Below are 18716 nucleotides of genomic sequence, written 5' to 3'. Positions count from 1 at the left end.
GGCCCCTGCCAAATAAAGCTCCATCCGCTAGCGCTGTGTGCTCCGTTACCCCTCTGCCACATAGTGATCCACCCTCCCTGCCGGCTCCGCAGCCCTGCTCTCTATGGTTGCTAGGGAACGAGCGGCGCCCCGCCAGGGGGCGCTCTACCGCCCATACCATAGAGCACAGCCGGAAGTGGTCTCTTAGCAACCAGCGCTTCCCCGCCCGGCCCGGGGAAGCTTCTGGGCGGGCGCGGTGCATTGTGGGGTGGAGGCTGTTCGGGCCGTGGGGAGCCGCACCGAGGAGCGCCGCCGCGATGATGGTGAGTGCCATCCGCCGCCATCCGCCCCGCCGCCGAGCCCCGCTGCCCGATGGCCTCCCCCGCCGCCTCCGCCACCCTCCGGGGACCGTGTTTGGTGGGGTTGTGGCGGGATGGGGATGGAGGAAGCCGGCCTGGCGTAGGGGCCTGCCGCGACCCGCGGGGGCCTGCGTGGGAGCGGTGCGGAGCTCCCGGGGCTGTGGCTGCGGACCCCCCCCCCCCCCCCCAGCTCTGGGCCCCGTTGTGTTGCTCGGGAGCAGGCAGGCTGCAGCCCGTGTATTCCTCCGTCTTCTCGGGGATAAACGGGTTCTGTTCCGTTCAGGTCCGCGCTTTGGTGGGTGAGGATCAACTCCTTCTTTCAGTTCCACAAACGGAATTCCAGCTTTCGGGAATCCTGACCCGTCTTGTACTCGCACACCGGCCCCTCAGCCTCGTGTGCTGCAGCCGTAGTGCGATTCTGTGCCCGCGGGTGCCGGTAGGGAGCTGGGTGTCTCACAGACCTCGGCTGTGACTGGGCTTTGTTCGAGCTCTGCCTCGGAGGCACGTCTGGTTCGAGCTCTGTAAAGGGCTGGTGCTGAGCGGTGACAAACCCTGGTCTGCTGCCGCCCTTCGGGTCCTCGGAGCTGTCTCCAGCGCCTTGTCAGGCAGGTGTCGGCATTTCATAGACTGACAAAGTGGTTTGGGTTGGAAGGGACCTTAAAGCTCCTCCAGCTCCAACCCCTGCCACAGGCAGGGACCCCTTCCACTAGGGCAGGCTGCTCTAATCCCCATGGTTATTTCTTATGATTATGGATTATGAGAAAAGGCTGCAAAAATCTGTCACAAGGCTAAATGTTAATGATCAGAATCCCATTTTTCAGAAGTGGATTTTCGAAAGCAGTCTCCCCATATCTCTGTTTGCCAGACTTCAGTTTCCCTCACAGGGCAGTCTCTAAGCACATGAACAGACCAGAGAATGGATTGGGTTGGAAGGGAGCTTAAAGCTCCCCCAGCTCCAACCCCTGCCACGGGCAGGGACCCCTTCCACTAGAGCAGCTTGCTCCAAGCCCCTGTGTCCAACCTGGCCTTGAACACTGCCAGGGATGGGGCAGCCCCAGCTTCTCTGGGCACCCTGGGCCAGCGCCTCAGCACCCTCCCAGGGAAGAGCTTCTGCGCAAGAGCTCATCTCAGCTTCCCACACATCTTCCAGCAGTTGCTGTCCCTGGGGCAGCTTGGACTCTTCTTGATTTGAGGTGTGAGGGGCAAAAGGCTGCTGTGTCTGTTCTGCTTAGCATCTTGCTGGTGCTGTAAAAAGAATAATAAATCACTGATCTGTTCGCAGCAGTAGTGCAGGTCCCTGCCCAGTAGTTACTGTGTGTAGTCCTACCCAGTCAGCTTCACAGTCAGAATTTTGCAGTTCCTGCTGTGTTGAGGAAGCCTGCTTATTTTAGTGACAGTTATGATATGGTCCCAGAGGGAGACAGCTGGGTGGATTGAGATCAGCCCTGAAGAGAAGGATTTGGGGGTGCTGGGTGAGGAGAAGCTCCCCATGACCCAGTTTCAGTAAGCGCTTTAGCCCAGAACCCCCCCGTGTGGGATCCTGCCCCTCTGCTGTGCTCTGGGGAGACCCCCCCTGCAGTCCTCATCCAGCTCTGGGGCAGCAGCACCAGAGGGAAGTGGAGCTGTTGGAGCGAGGCCAGAGGAGGCCATGGAGATGCTGCGAGGGCTGGAGCAGCTCTGCTCTGGAGCCAGGCTGAGAGAGCTGGGCTGGGGCAGCCTGGCCAAGAGAAGGCTCCTGAAGAGGAGACCTCAGAGCAGCTCCAGTGCCTAAAGGGACTCCAGGAAAGCTGGAGAGGGGCTTGGGACAAGGGCCTGTAGGGCCAGGCCAAGGGGAAATGGCTTTAAACTGCCAGAGGAGAGACTGAGATGAGCTCTTAGGCAGAAGCTCTTCCCTGGGAGGGTGCTGAGGCGCTGGCACAGGGTGCCCAGAGAAGCTGTGGCTGCCCCATCCCTGGCAGTGTTCAAGGCCAGGTTGGACACAGGGGCTTGGAGCAAGCTGCTCTAGTGGAAGAGGTCCCTGCCCGTGGCAGGGTTTGGAGCTGGGGGAGCTTTAAGGCCCCTTCCAACACAAACCCTTCTGTGATGCTCTGAATTCCCATTACACTGTGAATGATGGAAAGCATTTGGATTGTGTGAAGGCAGAGGAGTATTGAAGGAGGCTGTAGGGTTTGGTGTGGTTTTGTGACGGCAGCCTGCTGGACTGTGCAAGGACTTAGCTCTAGGTTATCCACAGCCTTTTGGGATTGGAGTATTGACCCTGGTGTGTGTTCTCTCTCCAGCCAACCCCGGTTATCCTGCTGAAGGAGGGCACAGATACCTCGCAGGGGATCCCGCAGCTCGTCAGTAACATCAATGCCTGCCAGGTTATCGCTGAGGCCGTGCGCACCACGCTGGGACCTCGTGGCATGGACAAGCTCATCGTGGATGACCGGGGTAAGCACTGGGCTGTTCCCAGCCACTGAGAAGTGACTGGAAATCATCTCCGTATTTACTCAGATCTTTGTAACAATTAAAGCCAGTATTTACTGGTTTCAGACTTCAACTTCCTCACTCCAGACTGAGCTTAAATCTTATGATAGAGGTTTGGTTTCTGTCTCAATGCTCAGTTCAACACCTTGACTCTGGCCCCTGCTGTTGAAGAGAAGGCAGTTATTAGGCTTACCTGAGGAACTACTTGTTTGCTCTCCGCTGGCCTGAGTTGAGGCAGTTGTGAGTTTTGTTGTGAGATTGGGTAGATTGAGTGTTAATGGGACTGGATGTGAGAAAGTCCATGCCAGAAAGGAGAAACAGTGTGTCTTGAACCACGTCTTCAGCTGTCTGATCATTTCTGTTTATTCTTTAAATGAGGCTCCTAATAACTGTGAAGTTACTCAGCACTTATGGCTGAGTGTCAAGTCAGTGGATGTTGCTTGGTTGAGTTTTGTGATTTAGGGAAGAGGCTTCCCCCCACTCTGAAAAGGCTTTATTCACAGCACTCTAATCTTGTCATCCTTTCCTACATCAACCCTAGGCAAAGCCACCATCTCAAACGATGGGGCCACCATCCTGAAGCTCCTTGATGTTGTCCATCCGGCTGCGAAGACCTTGGTGGACATTGCTAAATCTCAGGATGCTGAGGTAGGAGAAGAACCTGCAGCAGCAGACTTGTGCCTGGAGGGGGTTTGGTGGGCTTTTAACTGCTGGGAATCACACATGAAATGCTCGTGTTTTTTCTAGTTTCTTTACTCATGCCTTCTCTTCTGTGACAACTTTCAAATCTGTGTCCCTGCCCATGGCAGGGGGTTGGAACTGGATGAGCTTTTAAGGCCTCTTCCAACCCAAACCAGGCTGGGGTTCTATGATTCTCTGAAATCTGATTTGCCCTTGAGCCTCTTGCGTGGTTTGGAAGCTCTGTCACAGCAGCTCTGCAGCGTGAGGGTCACACAGCGTTTCCTCTCCGTGCAGGTTGGTGATGGGACCACGTCTGTGACTCTGCTGGCTGCTGAGTTCCTCAAGCAAGTGAAGCCTTATGCGGAGGAAGGTCTCCATCCTCAGATCATCATCCGTGCCTTCCGCACAGCCACACAGCTGGTGAGGCAGAGCTGCTTTTGCTTAGGGCTGTTCTGCGCCCCTCCAGACAGGAATTCTGGGCCAAAGAGCAAAACCAACACACTTGAAAGCAAAATTCGTTCATGAATGGGTATGGGGAGGCTCATTAGTGATCTTGCAGTGTCTTAATGCAAACATCAGCTGCCTTTTCTGGTGTCAGCTGTGACTACCAGTAACTACCTCTGGAGCACTGTTGCTTCCTTTGTGTTTTCTTTTTTCCCAAGGAAGAATGAATACATGGTAAAATCTGGTTCCCGTTTGCCTGATCTCTACTACTCCTTAGTAAACCTTCTGCCTCATGAAGCCCATCAGCCCCCACAAGCTGGGTCTTCTATGGAGGTGAACTCCCTCTGTAGTCCTTTGGTTCCCCAGCTCTGCTGAAGACAGTGGAGCAGCTCTGAGCCTCCTCCCAATCCTCTTAAACTTCCTTTGGTGTGTTTCTTACTATGCTGGAATAGCCTGAATGCCTGAAACTTCAGTGATGTTGAAGAAAGGAATAAAAGACACCTTAAAACACAGAGGAATCAGAGATGAGATCTGCTACGAGCATGAATCATTAATCCAGCTTTTGCCTTGTGTTTTGACAGGCTGTAAACAAGATCAAAGACATTGCGGTTTCAGTGAAGAAGGAAGATAAAGAGTAAGTTTCCCCTGGAGATGACCTGGTTGTGGAGCTGAGCTTCAGTCAGATGCTGTGAGGGTGTTTGAGTTCCACTGGGGCTGTGGCTGAGGTCTCAAGGTCAGGATAAACAGCCTCACACAAGGGTTATTCCGGAGTGTTTGGGAGTTTCCTGCTCCTCTGAGGCAGATGCCCTCCTCTCACTTGGGCTGCAGTGGTGTATGTAGGCCAGTGTCTTCACTGCACATGGAGGAGGCTGGGGACCAAAATAAGTGGCCTCATTTCTTTGTTGCAGTGGTGGTGACTTGTAGCTCTTGCTGCAGTCTGGGACAGTGTTAATGCTGATTTACTGAGAATCAGATCACTTTTAGCTGTTGGATCCTTATTTCCCTGGTGTCCCTTGTTATCATCCACTCTGTTATGGCATACATTACCTGAGTTCCTGGAATCACAGGTTCCCAGGTTGGAAGGGACTTCCAGCATCATCCGGTCCAACCTTTCCAGGCAAAGCATGACTTAGACTGGATGTCCCAGCACCCTGTGCAGCCCAGTCTTAACAGTGGCCAATGCTGGGGAATCACCGCTTCCCTGAGCAGATTGTTCCAATGGTTATTCTCTTTGGGAAGCATTTTGCCTCTTGTATCCAGTTGGAATCTCCCCAGCAGTAACTTGTGCCCATAACCCCATGTATTTCCATGGGACTTCTTGTACAAAGGGAGTCTCCATCTTTGTAGCCACCCCTTAAGTACTTGCACATGGTGACAAGGTCTCCCTGAGCCTTCTCCAGGCTGAACAGTCCCAGCTCTCTCAGCCTTTCCCCACATGCTTCCCAGTCCTTGGATCATCTTTGTGGCCCTTCTCTGGACCTTCTCCAGTGCCTCAACATCATTTCTGTACAACAGGACCTAACCTGAACAAAATACTTCAGAGAATGTGCCACCTTTAGAGGGTTTCATACACTTCCCACTGCCTTTGGATGAGGGAGGGGATGCTGGGCCCTGTTTAGCTCAGGCCTGTGGTGTCTAAAATCCAGCTGACCTGGTCAGTGCTAGTCCAGTGCTTGGTTCTGCAAGGGAGAATCATACTTTGATAGTCTGGGTTTCCTGTGTGTGCCTTGTTTTCTCTTGTCCATAGAAGGGAGCTGATCTTTCTCTCTGTTAGAGTGGATTTATGCCATACCTGCTGGTTTGTCAGCCTGCAGAAAGAACCAGCAAGTGAACAAGACCTTTCTCCTTCCTTTCTTGTAGTGAGCAGAGAAGCCTCCTGGAGAAGTGTGCAGCCACAGCCCTGAGCTCTAAACTCATCTCCCAAAGCAAGGAGATCTTCTCCAGGATGGTTGTAGATGCTGTCATGATGTTGGATGACTTGTTACAACTCAAAATGATTGGAATAAAGAAGGTGCAAGGAGGTGCTTTGGAAGTAAGTGCTCTTAGATCAGGTCCTAAAGGGGTGGGAGACAGGGATCATAGCTCCTTTAACTGCAGCAAGAATGCAACCTGGCTTCATAGTGTCTATTTGGGAGTTCCCAGAGCAAACCAAAGCTGTTGATGTAAGGATAAAGCTTAGTGAGCAGGGCTTGATTTCTTAGCTGCAGGTACAGAATCTGTTCTGTTGAGGCAGACACCCTCTGACCTCGCTGTCCTCTGCAGCAGATTTTGTTACTGGATTGGAAGGGATCTTAAGCTCATCCAGCTCCAACTGCCTGCCACGGGCAGGGACATCTTCCACTGGAGCAGCTTGCTCCAAGCCCCTGTGTCCAACCTGGACTTGAACACTGCCAGGGATGGGGCAGCCACAGCTTCTCTGGGCACCCTGTGCCAGCACCTCAGCACCCTCACAGGGAAGAGCTTCCTGTGAGTCCTGGCTGTGGGCATGAGCACTGGTTTGGGAAACATGGAAAGGAAACCTGGTGAAGGAGCTGATCCAGTGGTGGGCAGGAGAGATTTGGGGTTCATACCACAGTGCTGGAATACCTGTTGTGTATGGATGCGACTGTGTCTGGGTATGTGGCAGAGAGCTGTTCCTGGGCTGTGGACAGTTGGGGTGTCCCTGTCTGTGTCCTGTAGGTTGGGTCACGTGGGATCCTTGTGCTGAAGAATAAAGCCCTCCAGTCTCGGAGCTGTTCCTCTGTTACTGTCTGTAAACACTCTGCAGGAGCATTTTCATTGAGAACAGACATTATAATCACCCTCAGACAACTGATGTAGCGAGTTAGGAACATCTCAGCATCTGTTTGTGTGGCGTCTGAGCCTCTGGTGTCTGAGAGTTGCAGAATTTGGTCTTGTGGGGAGGGTGATGTCTCCTGTTCAGGATTAAAGCAGCCCTCCTTAATCCAGATTGTTTGGCCTTTGGGTTCTGCTGTGAGACTCTGAGGCCTGTATGAGGATGGGGCAGATGATTTAGCAGGTAACTTCTCAAGGTTGGTTTGTGAGAGATTGTGGAGCATCTCACCCTGTCAGAAGAGAGAGGCTCTGCTTGTCCTGGCTTAGGAAGGACAGGGCTCCTCTGGGCTTCAGTGCCTGGGTAGAGCCACCTCTGCAGCATATAGTTAGATCATAGAATCACAGAATAGTTAGGGTTGGAAAGGACCTTAAGATCATCCAGTTCCAACCCCCCTGCCATGGGCAGGGGCACCTGACACTAAAACATGTCACCCAAGGGTATGTCCAACCTGGCCATCAACACTGCCAGGGATGGAGCGTTCACAGCTTCCTTGGGCAACCCATTCCAGTGCCTCACCACCCTCACAGGAAAGAATTTCCTCCTTAGATCCAATCTAAACTTCCCCTGTTTAAGTGTGAACCCATTACCCCTTGTCCTGTCACTACAGTCCCTAATGAAGAGTCCATCCCCAGCATCTCTATCGCCCCCCTTCAGATACTGGAAAGACTGCTATGAGATTCAGATGCTGGTTTCTCTCCCAGCCATGAAGTGAAGCAGTTCACATCAGGGAGCAGTGTTGGGCAGGGCAAATCCTACTGCAAAACAATCCTGGAAGTGGTGATGGAGCATGGAAAAACAAAGCAGGGAAAAACAAACCCTCGAGTGTGTGGCTGTGGATGGGAAGTATCCATCTTCAAAGGGAGAAATGAGAAAGTCATCAGAGGGAGAACAGATGCTCCATCCCTTGGTCTTCAGCTTGTGTGTAGCATCTTTTATTGTGGTGTCTTGAGGGTAGGAAGGCAGTGATAGAAGCTGCTTTGTGAACAGGGAGAAGATGCTGCTTGTTTTCTCTAAAAGTGGGTTACTCAAGGGAGACAGCACTTGGTGAACACTTTGGAAATGAGGACTCAAAGCAGGAAGGCTCCTGTGGGAGTTAGGAGTGCTGTGGAGAGAACCTTGGAGGGGCTGAGCCTAACACAGATCCCTGTCTTGAAGGACTCTCAGCTGGTGGCTGGGGTGGCCTTTAAGAAGACCTTCTGCTATGCTGGCTTTGAAATGCAGCCCAAGAAGTATCAGTGTCCCAAAATCGCCTTGTTGAACGTGGAGCTGGAGCTCAAAGCTGAGAAGGACAATGCTGAAATCAGAGTGAACACTGTGGAGGTAAGAGCTGAACCTCTCCTGCTTCCTTATGCTTGCTGCCTGCTTGGGAGCCAGTGGGAGAAACGGCATTCCCTTCTGCACATCCTTTTCCTCCCTGAAAATAGATGGGGGGTTGTAGGATGCTTTGGGTTGGAAGGGACCTTAAAGATCATCTAATTCCCGATGCCTCATGTGGGAGAAGGGAATGACAGACTCTGAATGACAGGTTTAAGGGCATTTTTCTGCTCACTCACGGTGCCTCGGCTATCCCATGATGTGCCATCAGCTTTGCCAGGACCTCTTTATGCCTAATAGTTCCTTTCCAGTGCTGTGAATCCCAGAAGAGCCTCTCCATATTTAAGCAAACAGTTGGGCAATAGTTTTTCATCCATCTTAAAATCCCTTTATGAGCCATGGTCATTCTCTGACACCTTCTTGGGGAGCTGCATGCAGTTGGTTCCTGTGTATCTGTGGTATTAAAGACCTCTGGGTGCTTTGCTTATGGGGGCTTGGCCCCACTGTTATGTTAATAGTTGTTTCCTTAAAGCCCCCTCTCTGCTGTGATGGACACAATGGTGTTTCCCGTACTTGGCTGTTGTCCTGGTGTTGCTGTGTCCTTGGGTGAGATATCCAGCTGTTTGTGGCTGTGTTTCGCTAGCAAGCAGAGCACAACAGTCTGGTGAATCCCAAGCACCCTGATAAAGTAGGTTTCTTGGGATCAGTGTTTTCCCTCTGTGATACTGTAAGTCTCTGCACCCCAGCATCCCTGCACAGTTCTGTGAGCACCTCTCAGACATCAGTATAACCCCTTCCTCCTCCTTGTGCTCTCTCTTGAGCTGTCACTGCCTCTGTACCAGCTCATCCATCCCCCTTATCAACTCCATTCTGCATCTGGAAGCATTTTAAGAGTTGTGTCTCTTTGGCATAAATAAAGTGCCCTAAAATCATTTTTAGGTCTTAGGAAGCAGCTGTCTAGAGCTGAATGGAGCAGCACCACTGCTGCCTTCCTTGGAGAAGAGCTCTCTCCTTGCTGCACCACAGGATGGTGTTTGCAGCCCTCTGTAACATGAACACTTCTTCCTTTCTCCTCCCAGGATTACCAGGCCATTGTGGATGCTGAGTGGAACATCTTGTATGACAAACTAGACAAAATCTACAAGTCAGGAGCCAAAGTTGTCCTGTCCAAGCTTCCTATTGGAGATGTGGCCACTCAGTACTTTGCAGACAGAGACATGTTCTGTGCTGGCCGTGTCCCAGAAGAAGACCTCAAGCGAACAATGATGGTGAGATCCCTTCAGTCACAATGAAGGTTTGATTTAATAGTAACAGGACCAGGCTGGTCACTCCCAGACAAGGCAGCAGCTGGTGGCTGAGCACAGAAAGATTTAAAGTTAAAATCACATCATTTTTACCACTGTGCTTATGTGACGTTGCCATATACTGACAAAGCTGTTCCTTGATGGAAGGAGCAATCACACCTTCAATGCATCTGCACTGCCTTTTGGTTTCTCTGCTGTTGTTCTCTGTTAGGGTCTGTACATTCCATCAGCAGAGGTTTATTTTCCCATATCCTTTCCTGTTCCATCATGAGTGAGTTTTAGCTTTCTTCTTGTAGCTGCTGGACTCCAGAACCTGTGAGTCAGCACTTGGAAGCAGCACAGTCTTCTTTTGCTGTCAGGGATTGTATCTGCTGTCGGTGCCTGCAGGCATGCACAAGGTGGGAGGGGAACTAGAAGGGGTTTTCTCTGAATCTGACCTGTGGGGTGGTTGTTACAGCAGTAAAAGACTGTGTCTGAAGAGTGGAGCCTGCTGGGCACATGTGTCTTGGTTCTTGGTGTTGGTAATGTTGGGCTTCTTTCCTCTGCCTGCAGGCCTGTGGTGGTTCCATTCAGACAAGTGTCAATGCGCTGTCAGATGATGTCCTGGGTCGATGTGATCTTTTTGAGGAGACTCAGATTGGAGGAGAGAGGTAGGTAACACCAGTTGTGAGGATGTAGTGCTGTGTAAGCATGGAATCCCAGCCTGGTTTGGATTGGAAGGGATCTTAAAGCTCACCCAGTCCCAACCTGTGCCATGGGCAGGGACCCCTTCCACTAGAGCAGCTTGCTCCAAGCCCCTGTGTCCAACCTGGCCTTGAACACTGCCAGGGATGGAGCAGCCACAGCTTCTCTGGGCACCCTGTGCCAGCGCCTCAGCACCCTCCCAGGGAAGAGCTTCTGCCTAAGAGCTCATCTCAGTCTGCCCTCGGGCAGGTTCAAGCCATTCCCCTTGGCCTGTCCCTACATCCCTTGTCCCAAGCCCCTCTCCAGCTTTCCTGCAGCCCCTTCAGGCACTGGAGCTGCTCTCAGGTCTCCCCTTGAGGAGCCTTCTCTTGTCCAGGCTGCCCCAGCCCAGCTCTCTCAGCCTGGCTCCAGAGCAGAGCCCTCGCAGCATCTCCATGGCCTCCTCTGGCCTCACTCCAGCAGCTCCACGTCCCTCTTTGTAACCCTCCTTGCACTGTGCTCTTGCAGGTACAACATCTTCACAGGCTGCCCCAAGGCAAAGACCTGCACAATAATCCTGCGGGGGGGCGCAGAGCAGTTCATGGAGGAGACGGAACGGTCCCTGCACGATGCCATCATGATAGTCAGGAGAGCCATCAAGGTAAGGACCAGAGGAGGTACCTCCCTGCTGGTGTGACATCGGGGTTGTTGAGGTGACCTGGCACAGCTCTGACTCATAGAAGCATCACACAGCAGCTTTTGGCTGAGGGCTTTGTGGGAAGGTCAGGAGCTCTCAGCTGATGGAGGGCACAGATTGGCAGCATCTGATTGAGGAGCTCAAGTGCTGTTCCTTGGCCAAAGCAGTGTTGTCTCTGCAGCTTCCCAACTGCTTTTCAGGCACCCCTGCTCTTCAGTGCAGCTGTAACGTGTGCCTGCTGTGTGATGTGTCCTGGAGACTATCTCCAGCCTAAAGGGAGCATGAGCTCCTGGCTGTGTCAGATCTGCAGTAGGTTCGAGTAGCAGGATTGATGTGTGTGTCAGAGCCTGGTAAAGCCACGTGTTCCCCCCCTCTCTGAGTAACCAGTCTGAAGGGCCACTGTCCCCTGGCTGTGAAGATGGGCTGGGAGCACCATGAGGAGAGTCTGAGGCATGTGATGGATGTTTGCTCTGCTTGTGGAGTTGCTGGTCCTATGTGCCAGATGCTGCCTAACTGGGGGTGTTTTGGGTTCTGCATAGTCACAGACTAGTTTGTGGTCACAGCCTCCTTCAGGCGTCTGCCTGGTCCACTGTGGCACCCTCCATGTGCTGAAGGTGGATTCTGTTCCACCATGGACCTTCATAGGCTGTGGGGGCCCATCCTGCCTCACCATGGTCTTCACCACAGGCTGCAGGGCTTGCATGGTCTGCACCACAGAGCAGAGGAACCTGGAGACCTCCTTCCTCCCTCTGTGCTGATGTTGGGGTCTGCAGGGCTGCTCCTCTCACATGTTCTCACTCCTCCCTCTGGCTGAAGTTTCTCTTGTGCAGGTTTCTTTTCCCCTTCTTAAATCCCTTATCCCAGAGGTGCTGTCTCCATCACTGACAGGTTCATTGTTGCCCAGCGGTGGATCCACCTTGGAGCCAGTTGGCTTCAGGCATGGGAGAAGCTTCCAGCACCTTCTCACCCCTGGAGCCCCCCTCTACCAACTCCTTCCACCCAAACTCAGTACACAGTAACAAGAGTTTCCCCTTTCCTTCCAGAATGACTCAGTTGTTGCTGGTGGCGGTGCCATAGAGATGGAGCTTTCCAAATACCTCCGGGACTATTCCAGGACCATTCCAGGCAAGCAGCAGCTGCTCATAGGTGCTTATGCTAAAGCCCTGGAGATCATTCCCCGCCAGCTCTGTGACAATGCTGGCTTTGATGCCACCAACATCCTCAACAAGCTCCGAGCCAAACACGCACAGGTAGGTGCCCACCTCTGAACCTCCAGTTGGGGAGAACCAGTGGGATGTGTGTGGCTTCTCTCCTCCTTCTTTCTCTTGGTGGATCTGATGGAATTCAGCCCATGTGAGGTTTGTGTCCTCTTTCACATCTCGTGGTCCAGGTTCCTATAGAAGGAACTGATGTGTTTTCCCTTTGATCATAACTGTTGGGTGATGGGAGGTTTGAGTTGCTTCTTAAAGATGCTTTATTTGTCAAGGGGGAGCTTCTAGATTCAACATGAAAGTCATTCATTGAATCAGATTCAATGGGTTGGAAAGGATTCCATGGGTTGGATCATCCAGTTCCAAACCCCCTGCCATGGAATACAGGAGTTGGCCATGTGCTTTCCAGAGCAGCTGCAGATGGAAGGTCCTGGTTTCCTCCCATCATTTTGGACCTTGTGTGTGCAAACCCTTGCTCATTCAGGCAGCAGTTTGCTCTTTGGCTTCTCTCAATAGTAGCTGCTGCTTTGAAGGGTCACTCCTGCCACGTTTCATCCCACTGATGGTTGTGGGGATAGAGAGGTGCCCTGGAAGAAGCAGCTCTATCTTGGGCTGCAAAACAGGGGCTGTAGGTGGGGGGGTGGCACAGCAGTGGTGTGGAAGCCAGTCCTGAAGGCTTCTACAACTTCTCCCCGAGATGGAGCACACCTCTTTTGTGAAGCTTTGCTGACAACAAAGGCTTTTTGGGTGTTCCCTTCAAATATTCTTGGAATAGGCTGCCCGGAGCAGGGCTGGAGTCACCGTCCCTGGAAGTGTTCATAAACCATGTAGGCAAGGCCCTCAGTGCCATGGGTTATTGGTGGCCTTGGCAGTGCTGGGGTACGGGTTGCACTTGATGATCTTAAAGGTCCTTTCCAACCTGGCTGATCCCATGATTCTTCCTTCACACAGCAGGGTCCAGTCTCTGCCTCTCCCTGCTTGCCTTTGCTTCCAAGTGCATGGCTTGAAGTCACAGACTGGTTTGTGTTGGAAAGGACCTTAAAGCTCCTCCAGTTCCACGCCCCCGCCATGGGCAGGGACACCTTCCACTGGAGCAGCTTGCTCCAAGCCCCAATCCAACTTTACCAACCCACTAACAACACCGTGTCCCCTCCTCTGTCCCTCAGGGGGGCACGTGGTACGGTGTGGACGTGAACAACGAGGACATTGCTGACAACTTCGAGGCCTGCGTGTGGGAACCGGCCATCGTGCGCATCAACGCGCTGACGGCCGCCTCCGAGGCCGCCTGTCTCATCATCTCCGTGGATGAAACCATCAAGAACCCTCGTTCCACTGTGGATGCTGCGCCCAGTGCCCGGGGCAGGGGTCGAGGTAAAGCCCACAACCACTGAGACCTGCTCCCCATGGGGCTGGAGCTCTCCTCCAACGTGCAAAGTGAGAAGGAATTAGGATTTCGAGGTGAATTAAGAGGCCCTGCACCATGTGGTCACTTGGAGGGCTTCAGGCAACTGCTGCCCGTGTTGAATTAGAGCCAGATCTTGGCCTGGGCACCACAGCCCCCCTGGGAGAAGCTCAGCCCCAGCATACCCTGCACAGCACTGATCTCCTTAGGCTTTGCCTCGCCATTCCACATGGAAGCCATGCTGAGTGGAGCCCTTTGGGCCCAGGCAGGTTGTGCAGCCGCTGTGGGGTGGTTTGTATTTATACTCCTTTTATTTCTTTTCTGTTTTCCTGATGGAGGGTTGGAATCCAGGCTCAGAATAAAGAGGTGACTTTGTTTCAGTGGCACATTTGGGGCTCTCTCTGTTCTCTGGTGCATGCTGCACCCTGCAGGGTGGTAGCTCATGGCTGGAGTTAAAGTTGAACCTTTCAGACTGGTTTTTGCCCTGTCTAAAAGCAGGTTCTGTGCTGGGAAGCAGATCTGCTTCCCTGTGCTTCCCAGACATTTACCTTTGTGCAGGGGCTCTCTCATGGAGCTCCCACCTATTGCTCAGTGACATTTCTGCTTGCTTTTACTTAACTGTCCATTTAAATCCCATCTTTTCCTTCCTAGAAGGAGGCTCAGAGCAGTAGCTGTGTCTGTCTCTGCCCCTGTGAGGGACTGATGGTACTTCAGAGCTGCATCCTAGCGCTGGGACCATCTCCCACAGGGAAATCCCACTGGGGAATAGGGAGACACTTGGGTCTGATAGGTTGAAAGTGGTAATAGAGGAGAGTGGCAGAAATGGGGTATCTGTTTGATACCAACCCTTTAAGATCTTGTTTAATCAGGGAAGTTGATGGTCTGTTACACCACAGAATGTTCATAAAGCTCTGCCATGTGACAGACATTGGGGACATGGGGCATGTCCCTTAATGTGATGGTTGTGGCTCTTCCTCTCTGCTGGAACACGTTCACAGCACGTGAGGGTTTGTCCTGAAGAGCCAGCGCAGCCACAGCTTGTGTGTTAAACCCTCTTGGTTCCTGCGGGGGGGGGGGGGTGTCTCCCCAGAGCACAGCAGAGGGGCAGGATCCCCTCCCTGAGCTGCTGCTCACGCTCTGGGGGTGCAGCCCAGCACACGGGGGGGTTCTGGGCTCAAGCGCTCACTGAAGCTGGGTCATGGGGAGCTTCTTACCCAACACCCCCAAGGCCTCCTCAGGGCTGCTCCATCCCTTCATCCCCCCAGCCTGTGTTTGTGCTTGGGATTGCTCCCACCCTTGCACTTGGCCTTGTTGACCTCCACGAGGTTTACGTGGTCCCACTTCTCCAGCCCATCCAGGTCCCTCTGGATGGCAAATAACCTGGGAACTGGGAATCCTTCAGCCATCTGGGCTCTCCTCCACCAAAAATCAGTCCCCCTTTTCCTTGTTTTTCATTCAGGTCTGTTCAGAAATACATGTTTAAGGTTTTTTCAGCAGAGAACTGGCACAAAAGTGTTCAAACTCACCTCTTCCCTCTGCAGTGGTCCAAGATCAGCCCCCTCCATTGCTGAAGGTCATTGGGATGGGAGTTGAATCCCTTTCATTCCTTTCTGAGCCCTCCCTTTGCTCACTGCTGCCTCCAGGCTCTCTGACAGCATCTTCCACAGCCAAGGGCTTCCAGGGTTCCACTCTGCCCAGTAAAGCCCCCCCCCCCCCACCAAACTGGTCCCACTGGTTTGGTGCCAGAGCAGAGTGAAAGCCCCACCTCAATCTCCAGAGTCTTTATTCAACACCGAATCATAAAATAGCTCTTTACACACCTTGGGAAGAGGGTTAATTCTTGGGTTTTCCTGGAATTCTTTAAATACACATGGTTTACACTCGGCAAATGTCAAAGCAACAACATCAAAGTGCATCTACAGGTGATAGTACCAACCAAAGTGCTAAAGACACGGTCTCCTGCCACCACCACCACCACCTTGACCCTTGTCGCCACACCCCCTGTCCCCACCGCTCTTCCCAGTGGATTTAGCAGCCAGGACCCTGTTTAGCAGGACCAGGGGATGGGGAAAAGGGACGTTTGGTTCTCCAGACACTGGCACATGGCTGCGAAAAAGACTTAAAATAGACCTCAATTTGGATAGAGTTAAAAAAATACCAACTCGGGAGGCAACTGCTGCCTTTGGGAATGCTGGAAAACCACCAGAGCAGCCACTGCCATGAGGTGCTTTAGGGATATGATTGTGATTCCTGGATTTTATATATATATATCATATATATATATATTTCTCTCCATCCTCTGATTATCTCTAAGCAAGAGAAGCCAAAAGCCATCCCACACCATTGCACCCATTTGGCCCCGGCCCCAACTGCCTCATCCCAGCCCTCCACGGGGCTCGATCCTGAGGCTGGATCCCAATTTTCCCTCCTCTGTCATCCCAGGGAGGATGTGCAGCAGCTTCTCCATGGGCAGAAGGGATCGTTGCACCCACTGCAGGGGTTACTTTGCCTCCCATGGTAGGGAATGTCGTGCATCAGTACCACTCGTGATGCTTTGGTTGCAACAAACCATCTCCAGTTGCGAAATCTCTCCGTTCCATGTTCTTTTTCTCTTGGGTTTTAGTATTTTAAAGCATTTTGTGATTTGGCACCAATTCCCGAATCCTTTTACTCCTCCCAGATGCTTTTATTCCATCCCAGCCTGCAGGTTTTCAACCCAAAATCATGAAACCAAAGCATGGCTTGTGTTGGAAAGGACCTTCAAGCTCCTCCAGCTCCAACCCCTGCCACCGCAGGGACCCCTTCCACTAGAGCAGCTTGCTCCAAGCCCCTGTGTCCAACCTGGCCTTGAACACTGCCAGGGATGGGGCAGCCACAGCTTCAATGAGGAGCCAGGTCCTGGGGTGGGAGCTCCTCTAAGAGCCACCAGAACACATCCATCAATCACTTCCAGAGCCTTTATCACCACTTCCCAGGGGGGGGTTTGGTCTGGTTTAACCACATTTAGAGCCTTTTGGAGGATCCAAGCCCACTGGGCATGGATGTTCCTTGGGGGGCAGCTGGGACCATGCCTGATGGCAAGAAATGGGATGTTTTTCCAGCTGCCTTTGCTTGATAAAGAGGTTTAAAACCTCGTTGAGCAGAGCCAGTGTGAGAATTCCCCTTTCCTTCACGACCTTCCACCCCTGCTCCCATAAAGGGATGGAGGCAGCTGGTCCCTGGAGCATCCTCAGCTCCTGGGGGCAAAACTCAACACCCCATTGAGAAAAACATAGATTGGGGACAAATTTGACCTCTAAGGTGGCTTTGCTGGTGGTGTTCCTCATGAGATCCCAGCACCCAAATTCAAGTGAAGCTTAACGCCACAAATGGGGCAATTTGGGGCAAACTCACTGGAAAAGTACTAAAATTCCATTAAACTGATCCTGTGGGAATCGGGGTTGGCAGGAGCCATCAGCTCCATCCATCCAACCTCCATCAGATGGGGCCATCACCATGACCCTGAACTAAAGCTTCTCAGCACTGATGCTCAGCCCATGGTGGGTGGCTGTGCCCTGGCTTTTGCTGGGGATTGTCATTGCAGAGGCACTGCGGGGCTTCTCTAGGGTCTAGTATGGGGTTGAGTTCACACTGCTGTGGTCCCTTCCCGACCAGCACCTTGATTTCAAGGCATTCCCAGGGGATTTGGTAATTTCTCCATCGTATCAGGAGGAAATGGAGTTGAAACCCCACGATGGATGCAGGGAACCCATGGGCAGCGTTGCCAGAGCATCCCGTAGGGATGGGGAGGGAAAACAGCAGGGAAAGGATCAATCTGACATTTCAGTGGAGGAAACAGGGAGCTGCTTAACGAACTCGTTGCCATTAACAACATGGCTAATGAGGAGCTACCAGGAGAGATGCAGGGCTCTGGTTACCACCAAGCCTGTGTCACTGTGCCAGCCTCCTTCATCCCAGCTGAGGAGGAGGAGGAAGAAGCGACTCATCTGAGCCCAGGAAACAATCATGGAATGGTTTGGTTTGGAAGGGACCTTCAAGCTCCTCCAGCTCCAACCCCTGCCACGGGCAGGGACCCCTTCCACTAGAGCAGCTTGCTCCAAGCCCCTGTGTCCACCCTGGCCTTGAACACTGCCAGGGATGGGGCAGCCACAGCTTCTCTGGGCACCCTGTGCCAGCGCCTCAGCACCCTCACGGGGAAGAGCTTCTGCCTAAGAGCTCATCTCAGTCTCCCCTCTGGCAGGTTCAAGCCATTCCCCTTGTCCTGTCCCTACATCCCTTGTCCCAAGCCCCTCTCCAGCTTTCCTGCAGCCCCTTTAGGCACTGGAGCTGCTCTCAGGTCTCCCCTTGAGGAGCCTTCTCTTGTCCAGGCTGCCCCAGCCCAGCTCTCTCAGCCTGGCTCCAGAGCAGAGCTGCTCCAGCCCTCGCAGCATCTCCATGGCCTCCTCTGGCCTCGCTCCAACAGCTCCACGTCCCTCTTATGTTGAGGACACCAGAACTGTGCACACGGTGGCTCCTGTTCAGTTTCTCCTCACCCAGCACCCACACCCAAGTCCTTCTCCTGAGGCTGCTCTGAATCACTTCTCCACCCAACCTGTAGCTGTGCCTGGGATTGCCCAGCCCTGGTGCAAAACAATGCAAAAGGTGCAAAACGGGGCAGAAAACCCAACTTTCCATCTTACAACCCTCAAACCTCCTCAAGAGCTTGTGTCATCGCCGGATTTTGGTAAAGACTTGGCTTTGCTAAGCCAGAAGGTGGACTTTTGGGGAATCACACCCCAAGGGGAGGGGGATGGGTTGGTCTGGTCACACCAAAGCACCAATTTGGGGTGAGGTTGTCCTGCCGCAGCTCACAAACCCCTCATGGCAGCGATGGGATGGGGACATCCCGCATCCACCCAACGCTCCACATCCACCAGCCATGGCCACCAATGGCACCAGCTCACTGATGAGCACTGAAGGGTTCTCCACGTGTCCTCAACATCTCCCCCTGCTTCCCATCATCCCATCCTCCCCTTCCCATGGCCTGGAGGAGCCAGGTGAGGAGCTGGGAACACAGCAAACCTGGAGCAACCACCTTCAGTCTTCAACCATGACTCTCCAACGCAATAGTCTTTAAGCGTAGAGGGTATAAACATGCTGAGGATAGAACTTGCCTTTAAACTCTTCTTTTTCCTTTTTTTTTTTCTGTATAGAAATAAATACTTTGTGGTTTTTCTTATTTTTTTAAGGGAATTTCACAAGTCTCTGCCCTGTTTCCAATGGGAACATCTCCACTTGGGACCATGCTGGTGGGATGAAGGATAGATGGTCCCCAGATGATCGTAGCTTTGCTGGGTGGTTCTTCTTTGCTGGTTGGG

At 52.7% G+C, this 18716-nt stretch overlaps 1 protein-coding gene across 1 annotated transcript; it reads left to right on the top strand.

The window, feature by feature from the left end:
• The first annotated feature begins 224 nt into the window (after positions 1-224).
• Positions 225-13745, top strand: CCT7 (chaperonin containing TCP1 subunit 7). The gene is made up of 12 exons (XM_062619981.1): positions 225-302; positions 2618-2771; positions 3349-3455; positions 3783-3908; positions 4514-4566; positions 5793-5964; positions 7924-8088; positions 9162-9350; positions 9939-10036; positions 10578-10710; positions 11790-11996; positions 13124-13745. Exons 1-12 carry the CDS (start codon positions 297-299, stop codon positions 13346-13348), a joined length of 1635 nt encoding a protein of 544 aa, XP_062475965.1. The 5' UTR covers positions 225-296; the 3' UTR covers positions 13349-13745.
• Positions 13746-18716: the final 4971 nt, after the last annotated feature.

Source organism: Pezoporus occidentalis, unplaced genomic scaffold (assembly GCF_034315485.1).
Source record: "Pezoporus occidentalis ecotype Australia unplaced genomic scaffold, CSIRO_AGI_Poc_V1 ctg217, whole genome shotgun sequence".
NCBI lineage: Eukaryota > Metazoa > Chordata > Aves > Psittaciformes > Psittacidae > Pezoporus > Pezoporus occidentalis.
The sequence above is the reverse complement of the archived record's forward strand: the minus strand, read 5'-3'. Positions and strand labels throughout refer to the sequence as shown.

Bases quoted from the DNA above. Each gene is read 5' to 3' on its own strand.
- CCT7 (XM_062619981.1), top strand. The intron at 4,567-5,792 runs GTAAGTTTCCCC...CCTTTCTTGTAG, and splicing joins GTGAAGAAGGAAGATAAAGA to TGAGCAGAGAAGCCTCCTGG. The intron at 9,351-9,938 runs GTGAGATCCCTT...CTCTGCCTGCAG, and splicing joins ACCTCAAGCGAACAATGATG to GCCTGTGGTGGTTCCATTCA.